The sequence below is a fragment of the Anarhichas minor genome, unplaced genomic scaffold, assembly GCF_050575085.1.
Source record: "Anarhichas minor isolate MPS153535 unplaced genomic scaffold, ASM5057508v1 ptg000007l, whole genome shotgun sequence".
Lineage (NCBI taxonomy): Eukaryota > Metazoa > Chordata > Actinopteri > Perciformes > Anarhichadidae > Anarhichas > Anarhichas minor.
The window spans coordinates 8622443-8637631 of NW_027466453.1; the positions used below are offsets into that span (position 1 = coordinate 8622443).

The 15189-nt window shown below is 42.2% G+C and overlaps 1 protein-coding gene across 1 annotated transcript; it reads left to right on the forward strand.

Annotated features, from left to right (window-relative positions):
* The first annotated feature begins 520 nt into the window (after positions 1-520).
* flii (FLII actin remodeling protein) lies at positions 521-14313 on the forward strand. Its single transcript, XM_076085293.1, has 31 exons — positions 521-667; positions 1840-1950; positions 2667-2738; positions 2903-2983; positions 3109-3356; positions 3503-3606; positions 3814-3989; positions 4300-4457; positions 4773-4857; positions 5358-5505; positions 5647-5777; positions 5886-5993; positions 6267-6371; positions 6506-6685; positions 6926-7008; positions 7295-7369; positions 7557-7640; positions 7779-7950; positions 8451-8558; positions 8689-8880; positions 9503-9601; positions 9849-9938; positions 10028-10167; positions 10283-10517; positions 10637-10791; positions 10909-10969; positions 11102-11230; positions 11358-11464; positions 11658-11763; positions 11889-11954; positions 12150-14313. Exons 1-31 carry the CDS (start codon positions 605-607, stop codon positions 12282-12284), a joined length of 3807 nt encoding a protein of 1268 aa, XP_075941408.1. The 5' UTR covers positions 521-604; the 3' UTR covers positions 12285-14313.
* The last annotated feature ends 876 nt before the right edge of the window (positions 14314-15189 follow it).

Consider the following 15189-nt stretch of genomic DNA (forward strand, 5'->3'; position numbering starts at 1 on the left):
AAGTTGTCTTATTTTGAAATCAAATGGTATCTTTTCCGGCTTTACACTTGCTCCCACGAAATGACTTAACATTTAGCTGTGCACAGCAGTGTTTGTTGCATTATGTGCCACGATCAAAGAGCTTGTCACGAAGAAATGAGCAACTCATCCCTTCCCTTCAGCTAACATAGACAAATCCCTGAGACTTTAATTGTAATGTAATGCCCCACACTTCAGTCCAGTAGAAAAAGAATAAGAAGAAAATGAAGACGTTCCTTTGAATAAAGGACATATTATAGAAACGTATTTCCTTCAAACAGAGACTGCTGTCTCGGCTTTTAAATAGTATGGCGTATTGATCAACTAGCAAGTCCTCATAGATATTGGGACACCCACGCGACCCTGATTGTGTCGTAATCCCTGATGACCACTGGAGGGCGCTGAACACAAACTATTTTAATCTATGGTACACATTCCGAAGCAGAGGGGGGCGATAATGCACCCGAAACTGTGGTTGTCAACCACCACTAGAAATCAAAAGAAGAAGAGTAGTTTGCCACAACGCCTCATTACCCTGGACCAAAATAGACAGTCGAGGGCTGAGCAGCTGTGACATAAACCAGAAATGGCTTCCACCGGAGTGCTTCCCTTCATTAGAGGGGTAGACCTCAGTGGAAACGACTTCAAAGTAAGCAATATTCAATCATTTTTAAAGCCACCGGTGTTGAGCAACTAACACGTTTAGCTAGCTGACGTTATCTCACAACAAACGGTTTACGGGTGAGCTCGCTAAACACTAGCTTAGCTTAACGTTACTAGCGTTGGGCGTTAGCCAGTTGACCGATTTTTGACATGGACAACATAGCAGTCTGGTGTCGGTCATAAGCGTCCTGTGGTTTACAGTTGTCTGTTAAGGGGAATGGGTTAGTTAAGGTAACATAGCGCTACTTCTTTACTTTGTACGCGGTTATCTACATACTTCTGGGTAGTTTGTGATAACGTAGCTAGCTCTTGTTTCCAACGTCACGATAGCTAGCTAATTTAGCTCTACTGTTGGCTAACTCTGGCTGTCTGGATTAGAAGCACAACCTTCGTGTCACAACATGTCAGCTTTCTCAGCGTTTAAATTAGACAAGTATAAGGCCACAAACAATGACGTTAGCTACCGTTTTAGAGTGACTCAATGTCGTCATACTTGTTTGGTTTTGGCACACTTTGCGAGCTCAGTTTGGTAGACTGAAAAAGCAGCAGTGACAGCTGAGATCATCTGGCACGTATTTGAAACATTTTGCGTAATGTTGCTTAACGCTACCGTCCATGCTGGTATGGAAGGTAGCGTTAGTACAGATAAGCTGTATAAATAACTGGTTTATCTATCAGTTAGTGAATGGCTGATGTTCTGATTTAAGGTAGTGTAGAATGACATCATATCCTCATACAAGTTGTGCCCAAGATCATATCGGCTGTTACATCTCAGCTTTTTTATCCTGACTGTAGAAGATAATATAGACTGAACATCACAGTGTCTATTGCACTTACTCATGTAGTTATTTGTACTGACTCATAATGATGATGAAAATAATAAGGATGATGTCAACTTCTAATTTTGTATGTAGACACGCATGCATTCAATTTACTGTTCTCAGTCTTCTGTAGTCTTCACATGGTAAATATGCAGTGTTTGATACATTTGGGCAATGACTTGGAAATGATGTTGAACTCTCTCCACCAACTCTATCACAATTGGACATTACAAAGACATGTCATTCCTCCAATAAAGTCAATACCAGTATTACTGATGTCATTCTCTCTCCTCTTCATGTGTGTCTCCTACCTCTCTCCCGTATCTGTCCTCTGCAGGGCGGGTACTTTCCAGAGCATGTCAAGTGTATGAGCAGTCTGCGATGGCTGAAACTGAACAGGACGGGGCTGTGCTACCTCCCAGAGGAGCTGGCCTCTCTGCAGAAGCTGGTGAGACATTTAGGGCTGTTTGCTGGTTGTATTGGCTTATCCTCACATCTGTAAATATAAAGGCATTGACTCATATCATTTGTGTTTCTGTTCTGTCCTCGAATCAGTCTTCATTATAATGAATGGACACCCTTTAATTCCCCTTTTTTGTTATTGTTTTGTTTTTACCGCTGCCACAATGGTAGTAGTGTATTGTATGTATTTGTGAAATGTTATTTTAAATGCACTGTTTGTTTTTGTCTCAACCTATATTCATCTACTTTGATGGGCCATTTATTCCTGCATTGTTGATAAAACACCTTCTTTACTTGATGTATGGGTAACAAAGGACATCGCATCAGCACATTGGTGCATTTTAACAGCACCTCATTAAGAACACACACAGCCATACTTTAATGCCCAATATCTTTGATAGGATTATCTTATCTAAACCTCCGAAGCTGCAATCAGCCGGCCACTGTTAAAAGCTGATCAGGTGTAAGTACATAAGATTAGTCTGTTATCGTGGCTATGAGTCACAGTGTCTGGGGTTTGTTTATCTGCCTTGATTTTATCCTGTTTGCAGTTAAATCATTTTATTTGGAGACAAATGGGCATTAGTGCAAGAAGTATATTGCACAGCAGTGACCGGGGCACCGTGTAGTGTTTTTATGGGGTTTTAAATAATGCTTTGTTTTGTGTCTGTAAACAAAACCTCTTGTTTTTCTCTTTTTTAGGAGCATCTTTCAGTGAGTCACAACAGCCTGACCACTTTGCATGGAGAACTGTCCAGCTTACCAAACCTCCGGGTAAGTGACACCCACACATGCATAAAGAAAATACACATTGAGCACATGCCGATTTCTACCACGAGCAATAAGAATACGCACTGCCAATCTAATGCTCTGACTATGGCCTGTTTCTACTTGTACCAATGTGTAGTTATGATAGAGGTGTTTCACTATGTGTGCAGGCGGTGGTAGCCCGAGCCAACAACCTGAAAAACTCTGGAGTCCCTGATGACATCTTTCAGCTCGATGACCTCTCTGTGCTGGTACATAATAATATCCCCCCCCCCCCCCCCCCCCCCCCTCTCTGCTTATCAAACACTTGAATAGCTTTACACCTATTACCTTCGCTCTTTTTCAATTAATCACAATAACGATACATTTCCTCCAGGACCTGAGTTACAATCAGCTGTCAGAGATCCCCCGGGACCTGGAGAACAGCAGGAACATGCTGGTGCTGAATCTGAGCCACAACAGCATCGACTCCATCCCCAACCAGCTCTTTATCAACCTGACAGACCTGCTGTATCTGGACCTGAGCGACAACAAGCTGGACAGCCTGCCACCGCAGATGAGACGCCTGGTTCACCTGCAGACACTCACACTGAACAACAACCCCTTGATGCATGCACAGTTGCGGTAAGAGGAAATTATTTAGTTTATTTTGTGTTACCTCTGTCCCTAATCCTAAATTCATAGGCCTCATGTTATGCCTAAATTGTTGTGGTACGTTTATTTAGAAAACAAAAATAGGCATTCATTTAATTCTCTGTTTGTCTGAGCAGCCAACTGCCAGCCATGGTGGCATTACAGACTCTCCATCTGAGGAACACCCAGAGGACCCAGAGCAACATGCCGACCAGCCTGGAGGGTCTGACACATTTAGCAGGTATCTCTCTCTCACACACACACACACACACACCACTCTCTTGTTTCTTCCACATATTTAGGGACATTTTCCTTCTTACATTGACTGAGCAATGTTGAACATTTTTCACAAATGTGTCGCTTTGTGTATATATCGTCCTACTCTCTGTCTGGGGAAACAAACTTTTTACGAGCATGTGTTCCCTTCTGTCTCTTCCGTCTCTCCCAGATGTTGACCTGTCATGTAACGACCTGACTCGGTTGCCAGAGTGCCTCTATTCACTGAGCAGTTTGAAGAGACTCAACCTGAGCACTAATCAGATCTCAGAACTGTCCCTCTGCATTGACCAGTGGACTCAGCTGGAGACGCTTAACCTGAGCCGCAACCAGCTCACCTCACTGCCCGTAAGGACAATAATAGTTCTACGTCTTTCTCGAGAAGCCATGCTGTTTTTACTACCAGTGTTTAAAAAAAAAAAGCTGTGTAGATGGAGTTGTTTCAATATTAAACCACACATTAAATTTGATTCTGTTTGGGTGGTGATCGGTGCAAACTGTCTGTATGGCTGGCTACAGAGAAACATGTGAATGTGGGTGAACCAACCCTTTAGAGAGCGATCTATAATTTAGTTTGAGTAGTATTTATATGCATTTCCTTTTGTAATTTGTTTAAAATGTTTTAACGGTTTAAGTTTGCTTGCGTGTCTTCATCCAGTCTGCAATCTGTAAGCTGGCCAAACTGAAGAAGCTGTATGTAAACTCTAACAAACTGGACTTTGATGGGGTTCCGCCAGGCGTGGGCAAACTGTCCAGCCTCACCGAGTTCATGGCCGCCAACAACAACCTGGAACTCATCCCAGAGGGCCTCTGCAGGTGAGTTCGACAAATAGTTTCAGGGTGCTGTGATTGATGAGCCACCAGTTGAAATCATGCTATTTTCATTCTGCATTGCTCGACTGCCATTTTTTTATGATCGGCTGATACACGGCAACTTAATATTTGTAATCTCGATTCAGACTCTAACATGTTTCCCTTAAAGGCTGAGTCTTTATGAAGAGCCATTCAAAGTTAATTTTATAAGCCAAATTGAACAGCTTTGTAAAAGTATCTTGGTCATCTGTACGCGACACATTTTGTCACCACACAAGAATATGCGGTTATGTGAACATGTGGTTTTGTGTTGTCTAGGTGTGGCAAGCTGAAGAAGCTGGTGCTGAATAAAAACCGCCTAGTAACACTGCCTGAGGCCATCCACTTCTTGACTGATTTAGAGGTACAATACTAAAGCCACTCGTAAAGTAACCAAATAATACTGTACTATTGGGTCAATGGCGGATTAATGCGGGTTTGATTACTTTGTAACGTGACTGTGACCTCCCTCATTACTGGAGAGAAAAACATTGGACATGTTTTCATACTTTAGACTAAAAGTATGTCACGATAGATGTAAGAAAGAAGTAGGATACAGTTGGGTAAATGTAATATTATGTGACATACAATAATAACATCATGAGAATTTTTTTTTAATGATTACTGTATAGTGATGTTATAAATTAGATGAAATAATAATAACACAATAAAATCATATAACAGTACAAATCAAGTTTGTTTAGGAAGATTTTTAAAAGATTATATACTGGACGTATATAAAACGTACTGCTCTGTAACGTCACAACGCTGTCGTCTAATACATATATTTCATTGAATATTACTATATCTCCACAAACTCTTATTGTTAAAAGAAAAGAGTAACACAAATGTATATCTCTGTAGATTCTGGATGTACGTGAGAACCCCAACCTGGTGATGCCTCCCAAACCAGTCGACAGAGCAGCAGAGTGGTACAACATTGACTTCTCCCTGCCGAACCAGCTCCGGCTGGCCGGGGCCTCACCTGCTACTGTAGCAGCTGCTGGAGGAGGTACGTGTATTTATACATCTATAACTGTACGCAGAGTAGGCACATGAATGCGTACAGTGTCTGTGCCTTTTGTTCTTCTGGCAGTAAAACAGGTTTTGTTTCGAAAGGCTTAAATCTCTCTCTGTGTGTACACGTGTCCAGGAGCCAGCCCCCGAGATCCCCTGGCGAGGAAGATGAGGCTAAGGAGGAGGAAGGACAGTTCTCAGGACGATCAGGCAAAGCAGGTGCTGAAGGGCATGAGTGACGTTGCACAAGACAAGAAGAACATGGAGGTAAGGCAAAAGATGAAGAAGGATGTCAACACAGCTCGCAGGAACAATAATAAACACAATATAATTCATTTACATTTTATTTACTAAGAAATCTGCTAATTTTTGCAGGAGAACGGGGATTTGAAATATGATGATCTAAAGGTCCGGCGCTGGGACAAGAGTCTAGCGAAACCTCATCTGGACTACTCTGAGTTCTATTTGGAGGATGTGGGGCAGGTAATCTCTCTCTCTCTGTGTGTGTGTGTGTGTGTGTGTGTGTGTGTGTGTGTGTGTGTGTGTGTGTGTGTGTGTGTGTGTGTGTGTGTGTGTGTGTGTGTGTGTGTGTGTGTGTGTGTGTGTGTGTGTGTGTGTGTGTGTGTGTGTGCTCTCTCATTGCTTAGCTACAACCCACCAAAGTGCCTCGGAATGTGCCGAATTAGATTGTTCTTCTTTGCATTGTTCGGGTTATTTTATCAGTGTACGTATCGCCTCTGTTTCCTCGTCCTACAGGTTCCAGGTGTATCTGTGTGGCAGATAGAGAACTTTATTCCGATGCTAGCGGACGAAGCTTTCCATGGCAAGTTCTACGAGGCTGATTGCTACATCATCCTCAAGGTAACGCATCAAATCTGCCGTCATTTACAGGCGATACGTGTCAGCAGATTGTACGGACTGCCATTACTTTGATTATCATCAGACAGATTGGAGTAATCAAACGACACGGGACGTCTTTCTTTTGCGATTTGTAGACTTTCCTGGATGACAACGGCGCTTTGAACTGGCACATCTACTACTGGATCGGCCAGGAAGCCACGCTTGACAAGAAGGCCGGCTCTGCCATCCACGCCGTCAACCTCCGAAATTTCCTTGGAGCAGAGTGCAGGACGATACGGGAGGAGATGGGAGATGAGAGCGAGGAGTTCAGCGCTGTATGTATAAACATAGTGTGCATACAGTGCTAGTGTATCAGGGGGCACATAGAGATATACACAAATAACTAGCAAGAAACTTCTGATCAATCAAAGCTTAGCTTCAGGTGAAATCCTTGTGCTTCACAGTTAAACATTTAATCTAACTTCATTATTTTTCTTTTATTGGATACGGTACAGTGACTCTCTCTATATCAGCATGAATAACCAACCACTGCGTGCTTTTTGTCTCATGTGCAGGTGTTTAACAATGAGATCTCCTACATTGAGGGAGGAACAGCCAGCGGATTCTACACTGTGGAGGACACGCACTATTCTGTCAAGTAAGCTAGAAGGATGTTTTTTCAGAAAACTCATCTTGCATCATTTCTGTCTGTATTTATTTTTTTTTTTGCAGAGTTGTGTCAAATGTATAGTATTATTAATCTTTTGCTTTTATTTATTGTAATTCTGTCTGAAAAGCTGCTCAAAATCAAGTTTATTTGGAGTCTGAATTCTTTTTGTCAGCTTATATCTTTCACATTCAGCTGTAACTAATTTAAATAAGATGCTCTTTTGTCTGGAAATATATTTTTAAACCAGGTTTTAATCATTTTGTGTGTCCATCAGGTTGTACAGAGTTTACGGGAAGAAAAACATCCGGCTGGAGTCTGTACCTGTGAAGGCCTCCTCCCTCGACCCACGGTAACTCTCGCCGCCCTTTCGGCCTTGTACACACAACGTACACATGTATAGTTTGCTACGCGCTCCCTGCTTTCTAATACTTTGACATAATCACTGCATTTACGGTAAAACCTGCAGTTCATTAGTTCATTTTTTTTCCTGCTGCTTTATTGTGCCCATGACATCGTGTCTGTTTTCTTTTTGGCAGGTATGTCTTCCTGTCGGACACGGGGCTGGACATCTTTATCTGGAGAGGAGCCAACGCTACTCTCAACAACACCACCAAGGCGAGGTAGGACACAAATCAATAAGTGACACAAACGTATTAACACTTCTAATGAAAATCTCAAGCTGGTTTCCATGTTACGCTCACAATCTAACATGAAAAAAAAACTTGTGAAGCAAAGTGTGCGTTGTGTTCATCTTTCAGGTTATTTGCAGAAAAGATCAATAAGAATGAGCGCAAGGGGAAGGCAGAGATCACAACCCTCATGCAGAACCAGGAGCCTCCGGGGTTCTGGGAGGTACTGGGAGGACAACCAGAGGAGATCAAGAAACACGTACCAGATGACTTTTCTCCTGTTAGACCTAAACTATACAAGGTAAGTCTTCATACAGTACTACTCTCCATGACTGACTTCATCCTGTTAACGTGGTCTACAGTAGAAGTATACATGCAGTATTAAGGGAGGGTAGGCGTAAGGCCAACCGGTCAGTGTCGTAGGAGGTGTTTATGGTTCGCTGTTGAGCTTTCTGCTTCATCACAGGCTTGAAGTCATGGTAACTGTGCTTTTTGTTGCTGGCCCATGATGTGCAGTACGTGGGATATGCCAAATACCAAAAATGCTAAATTGAAATGAACTAATGGGGGAACTGGAAGTGAATATTCTATTGTTTTGGGGATTTATTAGACTGAATTTGGGGGTTTATCTGGAAGAAATCCTCTTCTCTTGTATTTTCTTTGCCTGCAGAGGTGCTTCAGTAACAAAATGTCTGTGTGCAATGACAGCGGGAGCTCCCCTACATGTCATAACAGACGGCATTGAAAGAGAGGAAATTCAAAACACAATTCTCTGATGTTTTCTCTATCATTGTCCTGTAGGTGGGCTTGGGTCTGGGCTACCTGGAGCTGCCACAGATCAACTACAAACTGTCAGTCGAGCACAAAGACCACAAGATCAAACTGGACACTTCGCCAGAGATGAGACTGGTATGTTCATCTGCTGCATATTCACTAGAAGGCATGATTATACGACTGAAATAATGCCTCAAAATGTATTTTTCCTACTTCACTTTTTTTTTTTTTACGTCTTCTTCCATATTTCCATCCCTCTCCTCAGGTGCAATCTCTGCTGGACACAAAAGGCGTGTACATCCTGGACTGCTGGTCTGACGTCTTCATCTGGATCGGGAGGAAGTCTCCACGTCTCGTCCGAGCCGCTGCCTTAAAACTGGCTCAGGAGATCTGCTCCATGCTGCATCGGCCCAAACATGCCTGCGTCACCCGCAACCTGGAGGGCACCGAGTGCCAGGTAATACCGCACCACTGCAAACACTGCTGCTGCACACTCGAGGCTGTGGGAAGTAAACGTGTTATGATAGCAAAATCAATAACATCCACTTGCTTTACCTGCTTTTTTGGTCTAGCAGTTTATAAATACACCTTACTGGCTACTTATAGTATAATAAGTGGATGATCAGTCCTGTGCAATTCTGCAAGAAGGAAGAAAGTGTCTTAAATGTGACGTTTTGCTCTTTAAGAGGTTTATTTACACCCTTTGAAATACGTTTAGTTCATTTGAGAGAAGGGACAGTGCAAATTATTAAATACACATGGTATAAAATAATAATAAATACATTTAATTAAATAATATATATATATAGAACAACACTAGAAACAAGCGGGGCATATAGATAGGCGCAGCAAAAAGAGTGTAGTGCTGAGTTAGCATTAATTATCCATTGTTTTCATTTGTTACTGACATCTATAGCTGGAAGGTATTTTATGTTTAGACTGAACATGAGTAGAATGTGAAGTACTACCTGCATGTTGTTATTGTGCATATCAAATCCTGTACATCGGTTAAAAGCTGTTATTAAGTGTATCTTATATTCTGCATATGGTATCATTTAATGTTAGTTGCTCTTCTTCAGATGTTTAAGTCCAAGTTTAAGAACTGGGATGATGTGTTGAAAGTGGACTACACCAGAGCAGCTGAGACTGTACAAAAGAAGGACAACCTACAGGGCAAGGTCAGTGATACATACTGTGTGTGTGTGTGTGTGTGTGTGTGTGTGTGTGTGTGTGTGTGTGTGTGTGTGTGTGTGTGTGTGTGTGTGTGTGTGTGTGTGTGTGTGTGTGTGTGTGTGTGTGTGTGTGTGTGTGTGTGTGTGTGTGTGTGTGTGTGTGTGTGTGTGTGTGTGTGTGTGTGTGTGTGTGTGTGTGTGTGTCCTCCACATTGAGCTGCTTGCACTGTAAGTGTTTATGTGTCTCTCTCAGGTGAAGAAGGACGCGGAGCAGAAAGACCAGATGAAAGCTGACCTCACAGCCCTCTTCCTTCCCAGGCAGCCAGCCATGCCCCTTACTGAGGTAACAACACACTCATGGTTATTATTTTCACTATTGATTGGTGAATAAAGCAAACCTCCACTTCATACATATTCATCTTTTGTGTCTAGGCTGAACAACTGATGGAGGAATGGAATGAGGATCTAGATGGCATGGAAGGATTTGTGTTGGAGGGGAAGAAGTTTGCTCGCCTGCCCGAGGAGGAGTTTGGCCACTTCCACACCCAGGACTGCTACGTCTTCCTCTGCCGGTAGGGATGAGCAAGGATGTCCAGAATACATGCAAAGAGAACATGCTCCACTGGCTTGAAACTGTACTGTCAAAGTGAGTCATTGTCCTGCACTAATCTCATTCTGCTTGTGTAGATACTGGGTGCCTGTGGAGTACGAAGACGAGGAGAAGGAGAAGAAGGAGGGGGAAGGCGGTGAAGGAAGAAGAGCAGCAGCAGCAGCAGAGGAGGAAGATGACAAACAGCCCGAGGAGGACTTCCAGTGTGTTGTGTATTTCTGGCAGGGCAGGCAGGCCTCCAACATGGGCTGGCTCACTTTCACCTTCTCGCTGCAGAAGAAGTTTGAGAGTCTTTTCCCTGGAAAACTGAAGGTATCTGGATAGATTTGTACACATTCTTTGACATTGTCACGCTTAAAATCAAACTTTTAGCGTAAAATGTTTTACAATTTTGTGCTGAATTGATGACCATAGCCTTTCTTGCGGTTTAGGTGGTGCGTATGACGCAGCAGCAGGAGAACCTCAAGTTCCTGTCCCATTTCAAGAGGAAGTTCATCATCCACAAAGGGAAGAGGAAACAGAAGACTGACTCTGCTCAGCCCTCCCTCTACCACGTACGCACCAATGGCAGCGCACTTTGCAGCAGGTAGACGTAGTGATATTATCACCATTTATTACCAGCACTGTCACTCGAGCTTCCTCCAGAGAAGTCTGGTTTACGAGTTCACAGAAGAGTTTTTTTTTTTTCTAATCTCTCTCTTAGGACCATCCAGATTGGAACAGATTCCAGCAATCTCAACTCAGAGTTCTGCTTCATTCTCAAGGTTGTGATCTTACAATAATGGCAATAAAACAATAATTTGTATCAAGTTCCACCAGAGATGTCGCCTGTGTGTCCTTCTACTTTTGTACTTAAAGACCAAAAATGTCTGATTAACGGTATTTGTTTTCTGCAGGTTCCGTTTGAGAGCACGGACAATCAGGGCATCGTGTACACCTGGGTGGGACGAGCTGCTGACCCTGACGAAGCCAAACTGGCCGAGGACATCATGAACTGCATGTTTGATGAAACGTACAGCAAACAGGTAAATGAGTATGTGCACATGTGTACCTTAGTTGAGAGAAATACTTTAGCTTTTGTGAAGTGTCTTTCTGTATTTAGATTCTGCATGAAAGCGTATTTTGTCAAATTTCAATAAGTGTGTCTCGTAGGTAATTAATGAGGGGGAGGAGCCGGAGAACTTCTTCTGGGTGGGGATTGGCTCTCAGAAGGAGTACGATGAAGATGCAGACTATATGAAATACGCTCGGCTCTTCAGGTGGGTGAACATTATCTGTTGGTAATATGAAGTCATTATAGTTGAAAGAAGTGCGTTTAGAATGACAACTTAATATGCAATACTAACTTCTCTCCTTTCCGTATCCGTCTCCCCTCTCTCTCTCACATCACTCTCCTTTCCTTCGATTGTTATTTCCCCACTGTCTCTATCTCCTCTCCGCTCCCTCCCTCAGGTGTTCGAATGAGAAGGGTTATTTTTCCGTGTCGGAGAAGTGCTCCGACTTTTGTCAGGACGACCTGGCCGATGACGATATCATGTTGCTGGACAACGGCAAAGAGGTAACAATTGATCATCGATTTATCTGAACGTCCACAGTGAAATCAGTTGGATTTCATCATTTCATGTATTACTGGGTTATTGTTTGTTTTTATTCATTTTTCCTAATTTCCTTGTTTCCCATCAGGTGTACATGTGGGTCGGTACTCAGACCAGCCAGGTGGAGATCAAACTTAGTCTCAAAGCCTGCCAGGTTAGTGACAAACTGCCGTTTGTGTTGATTGATTGTGTTGATTAATGAAAACATTCTTGGCAAATGCTTTCGCTTTACATTTTTTTGTTTGTGTGTGTGTGTGTGTGTGTGTGTGTGTGTGTGTATACATGTGTTCAAACACGTTTTGGTGTTATACAGCCATATCCACATCTTACTAATCCTTTTCCTCTCTAGGTTTACATCCAGCACATGCGCTCTAAGGACACTGAACACCCCAGGAAGCTGCGACTGGTGCGAAAGGGGAACGAGCCCCACTGCTTCAGCCGCTGCTTCCACGCCTGGGGAGCGTTCAAAACCACCCTCGCATAGACGAACACATGCACAGAAGCTCTCATACATGCGTCAGATTTATTCGCTGCCATGTCATCTTTGTACCAGTAGGATGAAGATCGTGATGAGGATGATGTCTATGCCTAACTCTAGCTTTGCCTGAGCTCTGATTGCTTCCCCCCCCCCCTCCTGCTCAGCGCTGCTGTTTAACAGCCTCTCAACCAACATGTTACAATCCGAGTCCGCCTACAAAATAAATGGTTCAAGTTTAGCACAACATCCCAATCAGGGAACATTCTTCTGGTCAAGAAGCTGTTGGCTGTTTCCCCGTCTTTGGAACAAACGGCTAAATATCACTCTTTTTCTACAAGCTTTTTTAGCAGCAAGTCTGAATACTGTTGTTAAATGAAAGAAGAGAATTATGTTTTGAGATAATAAAAATAAATATGTCTACGGTGTACAGAGGCTTTATATAAACTTAAGGGAGTTGAATGCCCTAACATATCAATCTGTTCTGCTGCTTTCACTTGGCTCCTGCTGCATGGTCAACAGTTTTCAGTGGAGGGTTTAAATGGTCACTCTGGTATTTACTATCCCGGACCCTTTTTTTCCCCTGACTGACTAATAGGGACAACAATTTCTGAAACTGGTCTAGTATTGAGGGAATGCCATTTTAAGTGTCTTGCCATTTTGGAAAGAGTCTCACTCGAGGAGAAGTCTCGTTCTGAATTGTTGCCTGATCTGTTACAGCAGTAGTACCAGATCAATTTCAGAAAGTGTTGCCCCCATTAGCCACTTGGACCCAAAAACATGGGAAAATAGGGTCCAGGTTTAAAAATAGCAAAATGACCCTTTAAGTGCTGGTTACTGCAGGAGTCCCTCCTCCATGCTTGGCTCCGTCTTGTGCTGCTCATTTGAGGAAGTTTAAAGCAGATACAAGTTGAATATTTACAGTTTTATTTTTGTTTTCATCATTTAGGGACTAAACAGAAAAACGCACTATAATACATTTTCTGAATGTCTGTTTCTACATATATTTTCCTGTTTGTGCGGACTATACAGCACATGGTGTGTTTGTGTCGTTACCCTGTGCGCCTTCACTGAATTAGGAAACGGGCCCTTTTCCCCCAGAGTCTGATGCTCTCACCTTGTCTAACTTGTCCACTGAACTGCGAAACCTTTCTGTGTGTTTCAACCTATAGGAAAATGTAACTTTTTTTTAATGTAAAGATGCTCTGGACGGTCATTTGTTAAACAGTTACATTTATCTGGCCAAAGAAGTCTCGAGCAGAGGTGCGGGTCCAAGTTATCGTGTGAGACGGAGCTTTAAGGACAGATGTTAAAACATGGAATCAGTAGAACCAGGAGATACTGAAACTAAACTAAATGATACTGTATTCAACTTGTCTTGTATGTTTGTTTGTTTTCCTCTTTGGGAAAGGGGAGGGCAAAAACAGCTGAAGACTTTATTTCCAAAATGTAAATGCCTGTAATTTGTTTTTAAAAACTACAGCCATCATGTTTAAAATTCGCCAGGATTAGAAATTTTAGTCACATTTTTTTCATCTTTTTTTTTTAATATGTTTCTCATTTTGGAACAAAAGACTATTTTGTTTTTTGGCAGATTTGAATGGGAGTTGTTATGCACCATATGAGAGATATATCTTAGTAAATATAGTGACTTCTCCTTCCACTGATCTCAAATCAGTCGTTTGATTGTATGGTTAACAGATGAGTTCTGGTCGGTTTAACTACTTCTGGATCAGTGCCTCCAGGGTCAACTTTTAAGTACAGAACTGCTGCAGTGCTTCTTGTTGTCATGTGACCTTTGTAGTGTGCAGGCATTGGTCCAAGCAAGATCTGTCTATGTACCATATTCTCAAATGGCTGCAACTACCATCATTTGGTTTCTTTATACTTGATTTTGTGGGGTGAATTGTGTGCCTGATGGTGTGTTTGAGTCCGACACATATAGTATGTGTGTTTATGAATATGTGCACATGCTCCTGATGCCACCTGCAGATGCTTTATTTATGTATTTTATATTAAAATAAAATCTCACATCACATAGTTTGTCCTCTTGCCTTCTTATTGCACAAAGTTTAACAATGACATTTCACCATTTTACGAGGGATGTACCAAATACTTCTTTGTCTGAGACTAGTAACTTACTGCAGTCTCGGCAGTCAAGGAAAGAAAAGATTGTATTTGTATGGATTAAAACAAATCTTGTCATTAGTAGCTTTAATGATGTATTATAAGCTGCTTAGAGCTCGTGTAAACAGCTCATAATAATATCTATTTATGTTGCTGTGAAAACATATTCAAACAACTGGATTTATTAAGTTTCTCACCAACACTACATTTTACAAGATTTCATGTTAACACATCAAAACACCTTATAATTTACATTTGCCCAATACTCATTTTCACTGAACAGGACCTGAACGCATCATAATGTAACCTTTTGACCATTAGCGGTGCCACGGTTACTAGCTCTTCTCCTGTCAATTTAAACTTAATTTAAGTGGCTCACTAGGTTAAGAGTCTGGTAACCGCAGGGTCAACGGTTCGATCCTTGACTGGGACGTGTCGAAGTGTCCCTGAGCGAGACACTGAACCCCCGGCTCCCCGGGCGCCTGTCATTGGCAGCCCACTGCTCACTATATACAGGGATGGGTGAAATGCAGAGACAAATTTCCCCTTCCGGGATCAATATAGTATAATAAATTTAAAATTAAAAAATTAAATAAACACCGATTGGTTGTTTACAATGTAATCAGCTACTAAAGCATAAATACGATATCCTGATCGCAGGACATATTTTGACTGAATATTGGTGGATAATGATTGCCAGTAAAACTATACTTCACATTGTGATGATTAATGTTACACTGTGTAGGTAGTCCGTGGTTTACATGCGTGCCGAACTTTGAGGGGGATC